The following is a 17,728-nucleotide window of genomic DNA, read 5'->3' on the forward strand; positions in this document are numbered from 1 at the left end:
ATGAACCCGCTCCAAAGCGTGGGAAAATGTAACAGTTGACTGGCAAGGTTATGGCGTCTGTATTTTGGGATGCGCATGGAATAATTTTCATCGACTACCTTGAAAAAGGAAGGACCATCAACAGCTTTTAATACATAGAGTTATTGGACCGTTTGAAGAACGAAATCGCCGAAAAACGGCCGCATTTGAAGAAAAATAAAGTGCTGCTTCACCAAGAGAATATACCGTGTTACACGTCAGTGACAACGATGGCAAAAATCCATAAATTGGGCTTCGAATTGCTTCCATCCACCGTATTCTCCAAATCTGACCCCAGCGGCTATTTCCTGTTCTCAGATCCCAAAAGAACGCTCGCTGGGAAGAAATTTTCGTCGAATGAAGGTGTGATCGCCGAAACTGAGGCCTATTTTGAAGCAAAGGACAAATCGTGATACAAAAATGGTATGGAAAATTTGGAGGGTCGCTGTAATCAGTGTATCGCTCTTAAAGGGATTAATGTTGAATAAGAGAAACTAATTTTGCCAAGAAAATGTGTTTTACTTTGGTAGGTCGGGGACTTTTCAATTGATCTGTTAGCTCCAACGAAATCCTGCTTCTTGGAACCATCAGTATTAATGTAAATATATTCCGAGTATTTTTCTTCCTCGAGAAATGTGGAATATTTCACGATTTTGCTTGTCATCCTTGTGCAAGGGCCATGTTAATCTTCTCTGTATCGCTCTAATTTTAGTATATATAACGCCGAAGCCAGTACATCCAAAAAAATAGCTTGGCCTGTAAAAAGTACGAATTCTGTAGAGAGTGAGGGACAGAGAGAGATACAGATAGTCGCAGACGCTATATGGCAGCGTTAAAAGGAGAAGAAGGTCGAACGCTGGTATAGTTGTACTCTACTCAATGGGGCCTCCTTCGAAGTTATTTAGCATTATCAGACAGTTGTAATCAAATTAAAATTAGCCTTAAAAAGGACCTGCCACAGGAGCGATAACAAATAAATTAGCATCCATAAAATACCAATAAATTTAACACCTCCGATACGATAAATCGATAATGAATACATGAAAAAAGCAACACATTTTATTGTTGTCTAGAATTAAATTAAAATGTCTGTATTCTGGTCGTGCATGGACCTCGTAACTCGTATTCCGATATCGTTTCTAATCTTTTGTTCTAAATACTTTTTTGTACACACACATACACACGCGAATGTTATTGAAGATCACCTTTGAAATATATTCTGCAGCAAAATATCCGATTAATAATTTATCAGGTAATGTCGAAAAAATTATATATAATGGTTGTAGATAGTACCCACATTGTTCGCATCATTAAATCATTGCTATACATTGATACAACGATGTAATAATTTAGAGTAGGTAATTTCAATTGAATGAAGCGCCACACCACTGTCGAAAGATTTAGTTAATGCTTGTTTTAGATTAAAACATGTATTTTGAGATAAGGGAAGTAGCAGAAGCAATAATGATACTTAAACTTGAAAATCTGCCAAATAAGTATCAGATTACAGGCCGAAAATTGTTTCAAATTACCCTTAAGTCAGTAATAACATCATCATTAATCCATATCTGAGTTTTGGGATTTTTCCAAAGCTGTTCTGCTTTATATCCAAAAGTCCACTATCCACTCGACATCGATGTCAAAACCACTGTGATCTGCGTTTTTGAATTTGTTTCTCAATTGTTCAGTAATTGTTGCATCCTAAAACGAATGACTTCAAATGAAATGAAAAATTTGTTTTAAACTTCGTATTTAATAGATCTCAAGTTTACAGATGTAAAACTGTAACACTGTACATGGTTTGAAGCCCTATATAACCATTGGTAAGATTAATAATTTATTAGGTAATGTCGAAAAAATTATATATAATGGTTGTAGATAGTACCCACATTGTTCGCATCATTAAATCATTGCTATACATTGATACAACGATGTAATAATTTAGAGTAGGTAATTTCAATTGAATGAAGCGCCACACCACTGTCGAAAGATTTAATTAGTGCTTGTTTTAGATTAAAACATGTATTTTGAGATAAGGGAAGTAGCAGAAGCAATAATGATACTTAAACTTGAAAATCTGCCAAATAAGTATCAGATTACAGGCCGAAAATTGTTTCAAATTACCCTTAAGTCAGTAATAACATCATCATTAATCCATATCTGAGTTTTGGGATTTTTCCAAAGCTGTTCTGCTTTATATCCAAAAGTCCACTATCCACTCGACATCGATGTCAAAACCACTGTGATCTGCGTTTTTGAATTTGTTTCTCAATTGTTCAGTAATTGTTGCATCCTAAACGAATGACTTCAAATGAAATGAAAAATTTGTTTTAAACTTCGTATTTAATAGATCTCAAGTTTACAGATGTAAAACTGTAACACTGTACAAGGTTTGGAGCCCTATATAACCATTGCTAAGATTAATAATTTATTAGGTAATGTCGAAAAAATTATATATAATGGTTGTAGATAGTACCCACATTGTTCGCATCATTAAATCATTGCTATACATTGATACAACGATGTAATAATTTAGAGTAGGTAATTTCAATTGAATGAAGCGCCACACCACTGTCGAAAGATTTAGTTAATGCTTGTTTTAGATTAAAACATGTATTTTGAGATAAGGGAAGTAGCAGAAGCAATAATGATATCTAAACTTGAAAATTTGCCAAATAAGTATCAGATTACAGACCGAAAATTGTTTCAAATTACCCTTAAGTCAGTAATAACATCATCATTAATCCAAATCTGAGTTTTGGGATTTTTCCAAAGTTGTTCTGCTTTATATCCAAAAGTCCACTATCCACTCGACATCGGTGTCAAAACCACTGTGATCTGCGTTTTTGAATTTGTTTCTCAATTGTTCAGTAATTGTTGCATCCTAAACGAATGACTTCAAATGAAATGAAAAATTTGTTTTAAACTTCGTATTTAATAGATCTCAAGTTTACAGATGTAAAACTGTAACACTGTACAAGGTTTGGAGCCCTATATAACCATTGCTAAGATTAATAATTTATTAGGTAATGTCGAAAAAAATATATATAATGGTTGTAGATAGTACCCACATTGTTCGCATCATTAAATCATTGCTATACATTGATACAACGATGTAATAATTTAGAGTAGGTAATTTCAATTGAATGAAGCGCCACACCACTGTCGAAAGATTTAGTTAATGCTTATTTTAGATTAAAACATGTATTTTGAGATAAGGAAAGTAGCGGAAGCAATAATGATATCTAAACTTGAAAATTTGCCAAATAAGTATCAGATTACAGGCCGAAAATTGTTTCAAATTACCCTTAAGTCAGTAATAACATCATCATTAATCCAAATCTGAGTTTTGGAACTTTTCGAAAGCTGTTCTGTTTTATATCCAAAAGTCCACTATCCACTCGACATCGGTGTCGAAACCACTGTGATCTGCGTTTTTGAATTTGTTTCCCAATTGTTCAGTAATTGTTGCATCCTAAACGAATGACTTCAAATGAAATGAAAAATTTGTTTTAAACTTCGTATTTAATAGATCTCAAGTTTACAGATGTAAAACTGTAACACTGTACAAGGTTTGGAGCCCTATATAACCATTGGTAAGATTAATAATTTATTAGGTAATGTCGAAAAAATTATATATAATGGTTATAGATAGTATCCACATTGTTCGCATCATTAAATCATTGCTATACATTGATACAACGATGTAATAATTTAGAGTAGGTAATTTCAATTGAATGAAACACCACACCACTGTCGAAAGATTTAGTTAATGTGAGAGTTTAGTTATAATGAGATAAGGGAAGCAGCAGAAGCAATAATGATATCTAAACTTGAAAATTTGCCAAATAAGTATCAGATTACAGGCCGAAAATTGTTTCAAATTACCCTTAAGTCAGTAATAACATCATCATTAATCCATATCTGAGTTTTGGAACATTTCGAAAGCTGTTCTGCTTTATATCCAAAAGTCCACTATCCACTCGACATCGGTGTCGAAACCACTGTGATCTGGGTTTTTGAATTTGTTTCCCAATTGTTCAGTAATTGTTGCATCCTAAACGAATGACTTCAAATGAAATGAAAAATTTGCTTTAAACTTCGTATTTAATAGATCTCAAGTTTACAGATGTAAAACTGTAACACTGTACAAGGTTTGGAGCCCTATATAACCATTGCTAAGATTAATAATTTATTAGGTAATGTCGAAAAAATTATATATAATGGTTGTAGATAGTACCCACATTGTTCGCATCATTAAATCATTGCTATACATTGATACAACGATGTAATAATTTAGAGTAGGTAATTTCAATTGAATGAAGAGCCACACCACTGTCGAAAGATTTAGTTAATGCTTGTTTTAGATTAAAACATGTATTTTGAGATAAGGGAAGTAGCAGAAGCAATAATGATACTTAAACTTGAAAATCTGCCAAATAAGTATCAGATTACAGGCCGAAAATTGTTTCAAATTACTCTTAAGTCAGTAATAACATCATCATTAATCCAAATCTGAGTTTTGGGATTTTTCCAAAGCTGTTCTGCTTTATATCCAAAAGTCCACTATCCACTCGACATCGGTGTCAAAACCACTGTGATCTGCGTTTTTGAATTTGTTTCTCAATTGTTCAGTAATTGTTGCATCCTAAACGAATGACTTCAAATGAAATGAAAAATTTGTTTTAAACTTCGTATTTAATAGATCTCAAGTTTACAGATGTAAAACTGTAACACTGTACAAGGTTTGGAGCCCTATATAACCATTGCTAAGATTAATAATTTATTAGGTAATGTCGAAAAAATTATATATAATGGTTGTAGATAGTACCCACATTGTTCGCATCATTAAATCATTGCTATACATTGATACAACGATGTAATAATTTAGAGTAGGTAATTTCAATTGAATGAAGCGCCACACCACTGTCGAAAGATTTAATTAGTGCTTGTTTTAGATTAAAACATGTATTTTGAGATAAGGGAAGTAGCAGAAGCAATAATGATACTTAAACTTGAAAATCTGCCAAATAAGTATCAGATTACAGGCCGAAAATTGTTTCAAATTACCCTTAAATCAGTAATTACATCATCATTAATCCATATCTGAGTTTTGGGACTTTTCGAAAGCTGTTCTGCTTTATATCCACTATCCACTCGACATCGATGTCGAAACCACTGTGATCTGCGTCTCTGAATTTGTTTCTTAATTGTTCAGTAATTGTTGCATCCTAAACAAATAACTTCAAATGAAATGAAAAATTTGCTTTAAACTTCGTATTTGATAGATCTCAAGTTTACAGATGTAAAACTGTAACACTGTACAAGGTTTGGAGCCCTACATAACCATTGGTAAGATAAGCGTTCGAAAAAGGCAGATTTTAGTCTTTATTGTAACACTTCTACACTATCTTCTCCTTATAACCAATCCCAAGTACTTGAACCTTGCACTTGCTAACTGGATTCTGCGGGAAATTAAATTGTTCATCATTTCTATTACAGATGACGTTTCTATCCCTTAGTAACATTTTTCTGAATAGACTTAGTTTGAAATAAAATATTTATGGAATATATGAAACTTTTTGAATATGAAAATTCCCTTAAATCAGGTCAATCAGGAAAATCAAATATCAAATTATTTTATGAACAAGCAAACCAAGCGCAACAAGAGAAGATACACAAAAAAAAACCTCCTTCACCCGTCTCATTATTCGGCCTATAAATTAGTTTTAAAGAATTTTTTTTTTAATTCTTAAAAATATATTTTAAAATCTCCTTTTACCAATTAGGGTTTTATCTGGGCTGGACCTACAGTTTAACGTGGGCTCCGAACCCGGGTCCTCAGCATTAAGCCTACCTACGTCTACCTACGTCTGGCGAGTGACCAACTTTAGAAATCAACCCAGAAGACTTCCGGTCTTACCCAGCCTGGTTACTGGCGTAACTGGGATCATTTTCCTTGTAGGATTTTACACTCTTGCCTAGGACACTCACTAATTTTAAACAAACATAAATTTACGACCGTGCCCCAGCAGGATTCGAACCAGCGGCTATCGAAACGGTAGGAGGACCGTCCTATCGCCTTTACCACTGCGCCATCAAGCCGGCAAGGATTTTTTTTAATTTACACTTTTTATTGTGAAAAATCACTACAATGTATATTATTTAAAGTACTGTCTATCGATAGCCGTTACTTTTTGCCATCTTTCGTAGATTGCCTCTACGGTAGGGGTGTTGGCAACCGAGAAAAATATCGATATTTTAAAAAGTATCGATATATAGTTTTCAATATTGAAAAAAATATATCGATATATTGATATATCCGAGAAAAAAGCGATATTTTTTCGAAAAATATATTGATATTTTTAGTAAATTCTTATAATGAAGTACCAAAATATATCGATATTTTAAAAAATATCGATATATAGTTTCCTGGTACCGTCAGATAACATTTGTCATACTGGCGAGCATACTTCCTCAGCTCTGTTTTTTGTCTATTTATTCTTTAACTTCTTTAGATATAGAAACGGGCTTCTGGAGTTAACATAAGTTGTCGAGGAAGTTACTCATCTTTCCCTGTTAAAAATTTGTCATACACTTCACTGAAAATCATATACAACGAAAAGGTTTTTAACTTTCTAATAAAAATATCAGGTAAAAACAATGCTGGGTCAGTCTAACACCATAAATGTTTTATCCAGACACTTTGGGATTTTTACACGGCCTAACCATGTTTAAATAAGAATCAGAAACTTCTTGAATGGCAAAATATGTCTCATAATTTTGCTTTTTTAACGCCCGGATACACCTCTTGTCACAAATATTTATTATCACGAACTAATTAGAATTTAATCACAAAAACGTAAGAAATCGTTAAAAGCGCTGTATTTTATTTCTGTTCATAGTAGTGACTTCATTTCACCAAAATTCCTCCTTTTTAAGTTAAATCTACATTTTCTTTGTGATGAGGCATGGGGTTGGTGACAAATGTACTCGGTGTGACGAATACACAGAAATAGCATCTGTTGTAGATCCTTTAAAATTAATTTGTAGGCCTGGTACGTATATATAGTCTATCTTTACTTCAAATGAAATAATTTTAAAGGTTTTCCAGGTTCCTCTAGAATTTGTCTACAATGATATTTATTTTTTTAACAATGCACTGTACATTCAAATCAGTTTCCTTTAAAATTAAATACCGTTTGATTTTTTATCACCTTCGGTTGCCATAAATGTCATTTCATTTATTGGTGACGATCAATCTTCCAGTTAACGTTCATTGAGATTCCATATCGGTTTACAATTTCTTAATTAAAATTTTCTCGTCTTTTTTACTTCATTGTCCGCTAACGTTGGCCACATTGTATTTCTACTATAACCTTGATGTTAATTAGCAACTAATAATTATGGACGATCGTGTAGACGTGTCGGAGACGTATGCTGAAGATGTAAAATTTTGCCAGTTTAACGGCAAACAATTTCAAATTTATTTAAAAGTTGTCGTTGGTATGATACACGCCGCGCGCCATTGACTTGCAAACGAACGAAATTACCATACAGATTAAGGTTTTAAATAGTTGCCACAATTCGCGTCGTTGAATAATTTTCGGTGTGCGAGCATTTATGCATGCTGGCCAAAACGTAGATTAATTACATATATATTGTAATTAGTATTTATGATGCATTTAATCAACGGACTTACTAATAAAGGACGTTATGTTCGCGTCGTTTGTACTATACGACCGGTAGCTGTACGGAATGATTGTTTTAGTACAACATGACGCTATGTGGTAAAAAAGCATTTTATATAAAAATAATAACAAATAATTTATTTCGCGAAGTGTTTACCATGTCTTCGACATACGAAAATTGACAACCTCAATCCTAAAATTGCTATTACAATTGATAATATTTCACCTGGTTTATTGAAAGGCATACGATGAAAAGCAATCATTATGTAGATATACATCAATGTCTATTTGAGACTGAGGAATGTTCCGGAATGTCTTAAGGTCGATCGAATAATTAAGCTTAAAAAACCTGACAAAGTGGCAAAACAAGTTGGAAATGCAGGCTTATTTCGCTGCTACCTGCGATATCAAATTTATTTGAGAAACTGCTGCTGAAACGTATTAAACCATTTATATAAATACCATATTTCCAGTTTGAATTTCGAAATCACCACTCGACTATTGTTCGAGCCTAGAGAGTAACAGCGGTTGTTGAGAAAAAATACTGCCCTGCAATATTTCTGGATGTCTCACAAGCTTTTGTCTCACAAAATAAGAAAATTGATACCGCCGAATTATTGTCGACTGGAATGGGAATTATATCTGTTCAAAGAAAAATTACAGTATCGCTGTTTTGCAACACTTAAACCTATTTTGCCTGGAGTTCCATAGGGTAGTGTCTTGGGACAACTTCTGTAGCTACTCCACACTTCTGATATCCCTATAACAAAAGAAACAGTACTTATCATGGCAAAATATATATCTCTACTTAAGACTGTAGAAAAGGTACCAGTAGTAGTCAACAAAATGTACAAATGGACTAGAGACTGGAAAATATAGATTAATGCACGATGATCACGAAATCAAATTGATATACGAAGTGATACAAGATTTGGATTTAAAACATGAAATAAGGTGGCTAAACCACAGCAACATGAGAGCATACAGCTGGACAACACGCAGGAAATCAGAAGATAAAAGCGAACCAAACCACACGAACATGTTTAGTGTATAAGTGTATACTTAACTTTAGCTTAAGTAGTTTAGTTTTATTTTACATTGGCAAATACATGCTGATATATCAATCCCATACTCGTCTTGCTTATGTATATATTAATGCAAGTACAACAGAACAGTAGTAACAAATTAAGTTGTAAATTAATATTATACTTAGCATATCTAATGTAAGATAATTCGTATAAATTTCAAACACTAATCAATGATACGTATTTACTGTTGTGGTCAATGACATTTTACCACTTTTCTGACAAAACTATAATTTCGTCATTGTGGAACTTGTGGAAGAAGCTTTGCGCACCGAGCATTTCGCGTCTTCGAGTCAATCGAGAACGCCTACATTTTATGGCCCGAAAAAGCCACCTGTCCGGGTCTTCTCTTTGACCGGAAATTTAGGTGGAATTCCCAAAATCAAAGGTCCCTCCAGAAAGGTCAAGCTATTGTCAATTTGGTGTTCCCAGTCATAAATCAAAATATCTTCTAAACAATATGCTAGTTTTATCAGTTGTTCTGTACGGCTCTAATGTCTAATGTCAAGTGATTTTCACGGGTCTATTTTGAAGACCGCCTTACACTAATAAGGGGGTTAGATTCAGCCTATAGGGTGAATATATTAAAAACTCCCACTTTTACTGATATAAAACACTTGAAGTTTATGTTGTTAACATATGTTTAGTTTTGCATTATGAGGTTTCAATTCAGACAAATTTACATTACGTAGCGTATTTTTGTTGAACCTAAATAAGTTAGCTCAGTGGTAAAATATACATCTATAATTAATATTTAAAATACGATATATATTACTGAAAGATAATTGAAATACATCTTGATTTAATTATCTGTTCCTTCCTATCAGTTCTTGTTAATTTCACCAATACAGTGTTGCTATTTATGAATATTTACTTATGTTTCGCCTAGAGGATTCTACCCGTTCAAGTAATCCTTTACTGCCATCATCTATTACCTCGCAACCATACTCTATTCTCCACTCACACTGGTTTTCATGATTTTTTGAAACTATCTCTCTCCTTTTTTTTCAAAATTTTCCTCAAATTTTCGTATATAACTTTTTCCTATTTTCTTTAAAACGAACTGGGAAAATGACTAATACTTTAAAATAACCTTGTTACTCTTTGACCTTTGGCTAAGATAGTTACTATTATTTCTTCATACATTAATAATAATATATTTATGTAAACCGAAAGCACTGTTGACCTAATTGAGCAGTACCTTGATTGACCTTGCCTAAATATCAGATCGAATGTTTTATCATAATTTACAGAACCACGGAAGGCACGATAGATTTTTTTCTAGTCTCTTACACAATCTGTAATATAATATAAAATTAAAGTTTAATTCGTTCTATGTGTTTTTCTTCATCATATTCTAATGGTGAGCTATAGCAGTCACAGTAAACTTAGATTGAATAACTAACTAACTACTCCTCCGATGTCACAAATCGTCTGCCAATTGTCATTGACTTCTTTAGTGTACACAATGTGAACCGAACTTCAGACTTGCAAATTCTCTAAAATCTCGATTCAGACCATAGGCCAATTATCCTTTTAATCAACGACTTTCTCTTGAGTCCTGCTATCCCCAGACCTCAAAATCTACTGCTACTTAGCGAGAAGAGCTCGTGCCACACTAGATCTGGAGGATATATGCGAGGCACAGTGTGCAATCAGGGAAGTCAGGGACAGGGTGAAGTCCTGGAATTAGAGGAGATGGGAATAATTTCTTCAAAGCCTAGGCGATCCTACTGTTCCTGGCGATTTCTAAAAAGCTTGGCGCCAAAAGCGTTAAAGAAAAACACTATCCCCCTTCGAAAGGCCGAGTTCTCCACGGATATTGCTTTAACCAATCCAGAAAAAGCTGAACTCCTCGCTGAAACGTTAGACTGATATACATATTTCGCCATGGTAAGCCATATTGCCGGTAGCAACGAAATAGGCCTGTAAGATCCAACTTATTCTGCCGTTTGTCAGGTTTGCCAGGTTTTTTAAGCATAATTATTCGGGCAACCTTAAGATATATGTCAACCACTGAAAATAAGTAGGAAAAATTAAACGAAAGTACAAGTTTTAGTAATTCATTTTTCGAAACAGATGAGCTCTAGACAAAATTATTATTCATATAATTCGATACATGTTAGACCTACTTATTTTACACTAAATTCAGCACAATAGCTTGTATCTCTTCACGTTCACCAAATTACGCGAAAAACTCAACGATCTGTGTCCTCACGCGTCAAGCGACATAATGATATGTTAACATTTATTAAGCCATATTTTGTTTTGAACCTTGTCATCGTCACTGTCTCTTTCATCGTAATCGTAGTAATCGAAATTTGAATAATTCATTTTTTTTCTTCGTGACTCACTCGAAAGAGTGCTCGTGCATCGGACTTCGACACGACAAAATCATGTTCCGTCTACGATTTTGGATTTTCCGCGACGATGTGCTTTTGTCCATGTCAATTTTTTGGCCCGAATGCCTCTTTTTGTGCCGGCACTTCAAACAATAACCGATTACGGCCAATAAAGAGGCAATAAAATAAGTTGTACACGTATGTGAAAATACTGATGAGCGTATTACTTAGTATGGTAACGTCTGTATATTGAGATGGTGTTTTTATGTTGTATTTTTTGTTTTACATGCATAATAAATCACAATTGTTTAAAGGTTGTGCGAGTTTTTTCTCCCGAATGTAAAGAGAAAAAGTGGAAAAGTTAAAAAATACTTTATTTAACTAAAATTAAATTATAGAAATAGAGTATCCCGGGAGTACCAGGGGTTGTACACCAACTAGATGATTGAGAGGCCAACATTAGTCGATCGTCGTTGATTCTTTGCAATGTCTGGGGTGAAATCTCGCGTATCATGAGCGTGAAGCCATTGTAGATGACCAAACTTTGTAGTTGAACTGACTTAATCTTACTTAAGTTTTCTGGAGATATGTAAACCGAAAAAAATATCGAAGTATCATCAAATATAGTAAATATACTTTCACTGTTGAGTAATAAGTTTTGTTTAACTATAAACATCCAGGCTGAAATCTTGGATCTAGGATCTGAAGAGTTCAACGTATTTTTTCAGTAGGTTTGGAATAATTGTGAAACGTACTAAACAGCAAATCTTTTGAGATGATTGATTATTAATTAAGTACAAGACAATAACATAGTTCCAGAGCTATCCTTGGAAGTTGTATCACATGAAATCCATTTTCTACGTATAATGCAACATTGTGGTTCTATAAAATCCAATAATTCCATATCTTGTAGCCCCTTATGGTCGATTTTGAATCTAACCTTGATTTTTAATTTTCTATTGAATTTTGATAATAATCTAATGAGAAGTTACTCCGCGGCTTTTGTTTTGCTATCATCATTTTTGTTATTTCTTACTGCTTTCTATTTACTTCAGAAATATTTACTAATAATTAGTTAAAACTATTTTACTTACTTTATTCTTTTGTTTACGCTTCATTATTCTAGGGCGGACACTTACTTGTTTTTGATTTCTTTAGCACTGCACTGGATACAGCACATATTATACACCACCATTTGTTTGATTCCTTTGGAATTTCACCTGAGGCAGTAATAAATCATGGAGCATTTAGGATCATCTGCAGTGATACTTTTTATTCGGAGTTTGAACTTTTGGAATTCAATGTGATATGAACGAATTATTCTTCACATTATTATCACAATAATAATGAGCCTTCACAGTGCTTATTAATACTTTATATAGAAATTATTGGGGTATTATTATATTTGATAAAATTGAGAAATTATTTGAAGGCAAACATTTTAATTCGACATGCTTAGATATCGAAAAGATTCATTTCTATTCCAAAATGTATGCTTTTAGAGTTTAATATTTAGGCATTAAAGGTTGTATAGTTTATTCAAAGTTATTTTGTACTTACGTCATATAATTTGTGACGTCAAAGCGTCGCAATGTTGCCACATCAACTCTGAGTTTTAGTTCAGTTTAGCTTTGACATATAACAAAATTCTTATTTTAATAAAATAACGAAACAAAAATGTTATCAAATATAATCTATTTTAACATTAAAGTATATTTAAAAACTACAGTTAATTATGCAGCCACAATAGTTTATAGGTTAGAGTTATAACCTTTTATCGCTATTGCTTTCAAGAATTTTGCATAGACCTAACAACCGGACGACATTGACAGGCTCATTCGTTTACGTGTTCGAACTAACTTCTGTCTCTTTTTAACTAGAATAAAATGATAAGGAAAATATTGTTTGATTCTAAAACGAATGTACAAATTGCGGTAGGCAATTCATTAAACATCTTGATGACGTAAAAACTTGTAAAAGCCATTCAGTATGCTTCTTAAACACTAACTATAGCACCTAACACTTCAAACTTCAAAGTAGTCGGTTGGTAAATAGATAAATAGATTTAGGTAGGTATTAAGCTAAATTGTGTGTATATAGTATAATATAAAATACTTGTAGTAGATAGGTTATATAAGGTTTGCATTTTTATTTAGTTATTACAACGATTATTATGTAGATATTTTATTTTAAAATGTTTTAATTTTGTGCTAAAAATTTAAGTTTGATTATTTTTTAATTTTAGTCAGTTCCTTATTTATTTTTTGAAGTCGGTTTAATTTTTTTTGTTAAATATATATTTTTTCTGTTTGATTCGATAAAGGAAATGAACTTAGAAAAGTAACACGATGAGAGGGCGACGTGAACAAGAATCAACCAAATGCAAAAGCTGTACGTTTCCCTGTATTGACAGTTTCTGCATCTAAAACAGTATGATTCCCTCACCAAGACCTATAATGTAGTATTAGATCATTAAAGTCGTATCGAAAGACGGCGGATGAAATGATCGTGATGTATTTTCGCTATTAGGTTGTTGCCCTCGGGCGATAGCGAAAAAAAACGGATCTTAAATTTAACAGATCGTTTAGTTAGCTGATGAGTAATACCATCTATTTATGGGTATATTCATCTTGGTTGTTTTTGCCCTAATTACAATAGCGTAAGCAGATGACAACTGAATAATAATAACTTATTCAAAGCTTGCAGGGAAGAAATGCAGTTTATTTTTAGGGTAGTCCAATTACGTCCAAGCCCATTAAAACTATTTATGCTCCTTATATATGGAAATTTTTTCAGATAATGTTATAGTAAACCTATAAATATTTTAAGAGATAATTGTTTTGTTCAAGAGGAAACAAATTTCGATTATTTATTTAAAAAGACCATAAAAAAAAGAAAAGGAGCCGGCTTGGTTCGCGCAGTAGTAAAGGCGACAGGACGGCCCTCCTACCGTTGCGATAGTTGTGGGTTTGAATCCTGCTGGGGCATGGTCGTAAATTTATGTTTGTGATTGTTTAAAACTTGTGGATCTCCTTAGGCAAGAGTGCAAAATCCGATAAGGAAAATGATCACGCCAGTAACCAGGCTGGGCAAGACCGGAAGACTTCCGGGATGATTTCTAAGTTGGTCACTCGCCAGTCGGTAGGCTTCATGGCGAGGACCGTGGTAGGTCCAGTGCAGATAAAGCCTCATTGGTAAAAGGAAAAAACTTGAATTAATATACACAAAAATATATTGGTAATTTTGAAGAAAATCTAAATTATCCAGACATAAGTTACTACTGTACTATATATATAGGAATGTTCTATTGGAAGTTATATCAACTAATACAAGTCGTGAGTAATATTATGGATGTACCTATTAATATAGGAGAAATTACTTAAACTGAGACCTTCGGATTCCAAATGTCAGAGCGGAAATTAAGAGATTCGCTACAAGACATGAGGAAAAGCTCCATTGCCATTGTCATCAAACTAAGTGGAATACTAAAACATATATGGCCTATATCTGCGAGAAATAATATCAGTATTTCAGAATAAAGTCTTGAGAAGAATTGTGGATGCACTCAGATACTACAGGAAAAATAACTTATACTGAAACTTTTGCATCCCAATTGTCATAGAGGAAGATAAAAGATTCGCAATAAAATGTGATTGAAAGACACCACTCCCATGTAAATACTAGGACGCAGACTCAAGGCAACCAAATCGAGTGTTCTTAGTAATCTTCGTGATGTAGTCGTATAGTGAAGTACACTAAATAGTAAAAACACTGATAAGTGCTACTAACTTTCATTCTATTAGAGTTTAAGTAAGGGCCAATGGGTCTTTCTAGATAAGCATCTAGTTTTGAGTTTGCTGTAGAGTCAAACTGTAAGTTAATTGGCAATGGCTAGCAATAAAATATTAATAAATAAAAAAAATTATTCCAAAGAGATTGTTGAGTTATCTGCTATTTCTAATCGGTTCTAGAGCATGTTGAATTACTTGTTTAATTCAGTAAATAATTTCCGGAACGCTGGTTCAATAGGGTCAAAAATAAGTTGTTTTTAGAGATGACAGTGATTCACAAAACTGACATTAATTAGTTGCTAGGTATTTATACTTAAATAAAGTAAACTGTTTCTTAATTACTTATATTACTTATGTACTCAGCTACAATAGAATGTAATACAATAAAATACCCAAATTACCTTCGATCACACCAATCGATCTTAATTTACAAACTTGACTAATTCCTGAATTGGACGTGAATACGTCGTGAATGCTTGAAAACCTATTTTTTTCTTATTCCATAGTGGCTATCTAGAACCAAATGGTTTTTTGGCTGATGTCGCTTCGAGATCCGCATAGAGAACTGTTTTGCGGGCGACGGAGATCCTGGGTTACGACTGGGATTGTCGTAGTTGGTATGCCTGATTCGAGGTGAGTGTTGACGTTCCTCACAAACCATGGGGCCTTGAGTAGCGCGAGGACTTTTTTGGATTGGAACGCTTGGTGTTCAAGTTGTTCAAGTTGTCTCTCAGAGGCGTACCTGTACCACACCTGTGTTGCGAAGAGGCAGACTGGACGGACAAGCATTTTATACACAGTCGCTCTCTGGGAGCGTGCTGGATTTGGGCTGACCATTGGAACCTGCGGTCAAACTGGAGACCGAGGTATGATACCTTCTGAAGTCAGGGGATAGGGACTTTATCGACTGGGAGGTGATAGACGCGGAACTCCTTCTTGCGGTGGAACAGAATAGCCTGAGTTTTACTCAGGTTTATCTGCAGTTGTCAGAATATGTACCACTTTCCGGACTCCTGCAGACATTTGTTTTCGAGACGGGACTGCGTTACCGATCCTTACTTGACAGTTTTTACCGTCCAAGTGTAAATCAATCAGGGAGATTAGGTGATTCAAAAGATGGCTCCAGCTTTGCGACCTCTCCTTAATACCTGGTGGACGGTTGGTGCGACGCGAGCAGCTTGAGTGTTTGGCACGGAAACCGAATTGTTCGTTCGGGATTATGAGGTGTGCGTCTGTGAAGCTGTTTAAAGCGTATAATATCGCTTTTTCGGCGAGTTTGGAAAGTGAACTAATCAGTCTGATGGGTTGGACTTGGCCTTCTTTTTGGTATGTTACCGACAAGCGCATTTTTCCAATTCTTTGGGAAATGCTTTAACCTCAGGATGGAGTTGATAATATTCACAAGCCCTGAAAGTTGTTTGCTGGTGAGGTTTATCAGATGGTTTACTGTGATATCATCTGGGCTGCCTGGGAATCTCTTGGTTCATCCTATTTAAGATCACTCTGAAGCTATATCACATTTTCTTGGAATCAATAGTCTACTTATAAGGGTTTTTCCTTTCCCTTTTTTTTTAAATATTTAACAATGTTTCTAATTTATTTCTCTGATATCATGAACAGACATAATCATAAACCTTCATGTCGTATCTTGCAGGATATTGGCGACAAACTTCACAATAATTTAATATGCCTTGTGATTATTCATGACTCAACTTAAAATACCAAAATAACATCATTTACAGGTATAAGTAATCAGCTCCAATACTGTTTTAGATTCAGAAACTGTCACTACAACGAAACATACAATTTTTGCATTTCGCTGGGCTTTAACGTACTTCGTCGTCGTCGCGCTTTCATCTGCTGCCTGTCCAGACTCATACATCCTAATTACGTATTGTATTCAATCAGTTCGTATTTATCCGTTCTATCATAGACGTCTCTGATTGAATCCTAATCGCTCGTTTTTCGTGTTATATAACGTGCGCCGTACGTTTCAGATATGACAGGTTGGATTCCGGTGCGGGGCGCTGAGGCATCCTTGACTGACGGTTCCTTGTCGAAACGAAAATCCTCTTCCAATCCGCGCTCGCGATTATGAATCATGTATTTTTCGACGGAAGCCTTCAGGGTCGCCCGTTATCAGACAAACGGATATGTAAATTTAATCAAAATGAGTTCCGATTTATTGTTAATCAGTTAATAGGGTTAGACAAAGAGTTGCTCACTGGTTTTATCCGATTAGTCGCTTTTATTTAAGCGTTTGAATAATTATAGCCCGTTTAATAAAACAGGTAACTCACGTCATCTAAATGTATGGCGTTAATAGGTGATTTTGTGAGTCTCTGCTATTTCATGTACCCATAACAGCTCAATTGAAAAGTCCGGCCTGACACATAGATGGCCCTATTAGAATAAAATCCATTTCAGTTAGCCCTAACACTCAAAAGATGCGTGTACAAATTTGACAGTTGTCGGATCATTAGTTTGTGAATTATAACATTTTGAGTGAAGCAACTTTTGTTATTGTGAAAAAATGGATAAAAAGGAACTTCGCGTGTTGATAAAATATTGCTTTTTGAAGGGAAAAAACACAGTTGGAGCAAAAACTTGGCTTGATGCCGAGTTTCCGGACACTGCCCCAGGAAAATCAACCATCAAGTATTGGTATGCTAAGTTTAGACGTGGTGAAATGAGCACCGAAGACGGTGAACGCAGTAGACGTCCAAAAGAGGTTGTTACTGACGAAAACATAAAAAAAAACCAACCAAAAACAACGACGAGTTGATGATTCGGAGCAGAGT

At 34.3% G+C, this 17,728-nt stretch overlaps 1 protein-coding gene and 1 non-coding gene across 2 annotated transcripts; both read right to left on the reverse strand.

The window, feature by feature from the left end:
- Positions 1 to 647: 647 nt before the first annotated feature.
- On the reverse strand, positions 648 to 751 carry LOC143194508 (U6 spliceosomal RNA). The gene has a single exon (XR_013005348.1). It is a non-coding gene; the product is annotated as a U6 spliceosomal RNA (small nuclear RNA).
- Positions 752 to 15,811: 15,060 nt separating this feature from the next.
- On the reverse strand, positions 15,812 to 16,274 carry LOC143193627 (uncharacterized). Its single transcript, XM_076399952.1, has 2 exons — positions 15,927 to 16,274; positions 15,812 to 15,883 (listed from the first exon to the last, which is right to left on the reverse strand). The coding sequence occupies exons 1-2, from the start codon at positions 16,272 to 16,274 to the stop codon at positions 15,812 to 15,814; spliced, it is 420 nt and encodes a 139-aa protein (XP_076256067.1).
- Positions 16,275 to 17,728: the final 1,454 nt, after the last annotated feature.

Source organism: Rhynchophorus ferrugineus, unplaced genomic scaffold (genome assembly GCF_030347505.1).
Source record: "Rhynchophorus ferrugineus isolate W39M unplaced genomic scaffold, kcgeb_rfMv2 rfM3, whole genome shotgun sequence".
Lineage (NCBI taxonomy): Eukaryota > Metazoa > Arthropoda > Insecta > Coleoptera > Curculionidae > Rhynchophorus > Rhynchophorus ferrugineus.

Coding starts and splice junctions, on each gene's coding strand:
- LOC143193627 (XM_076399952.1), bottom strand. CDS start 16,274: ATGCGCTTGTCGGTAACATACCAAAAAGAAGGCCAAGTCCAACCCATC. Junction 15,884..15,926: donor CTGCAGGAGTCCGGAAAGTG/GTACATATTCTG, acceptor AGTAAAACTCAG/GCTATTCTGTTCCACCGCAA.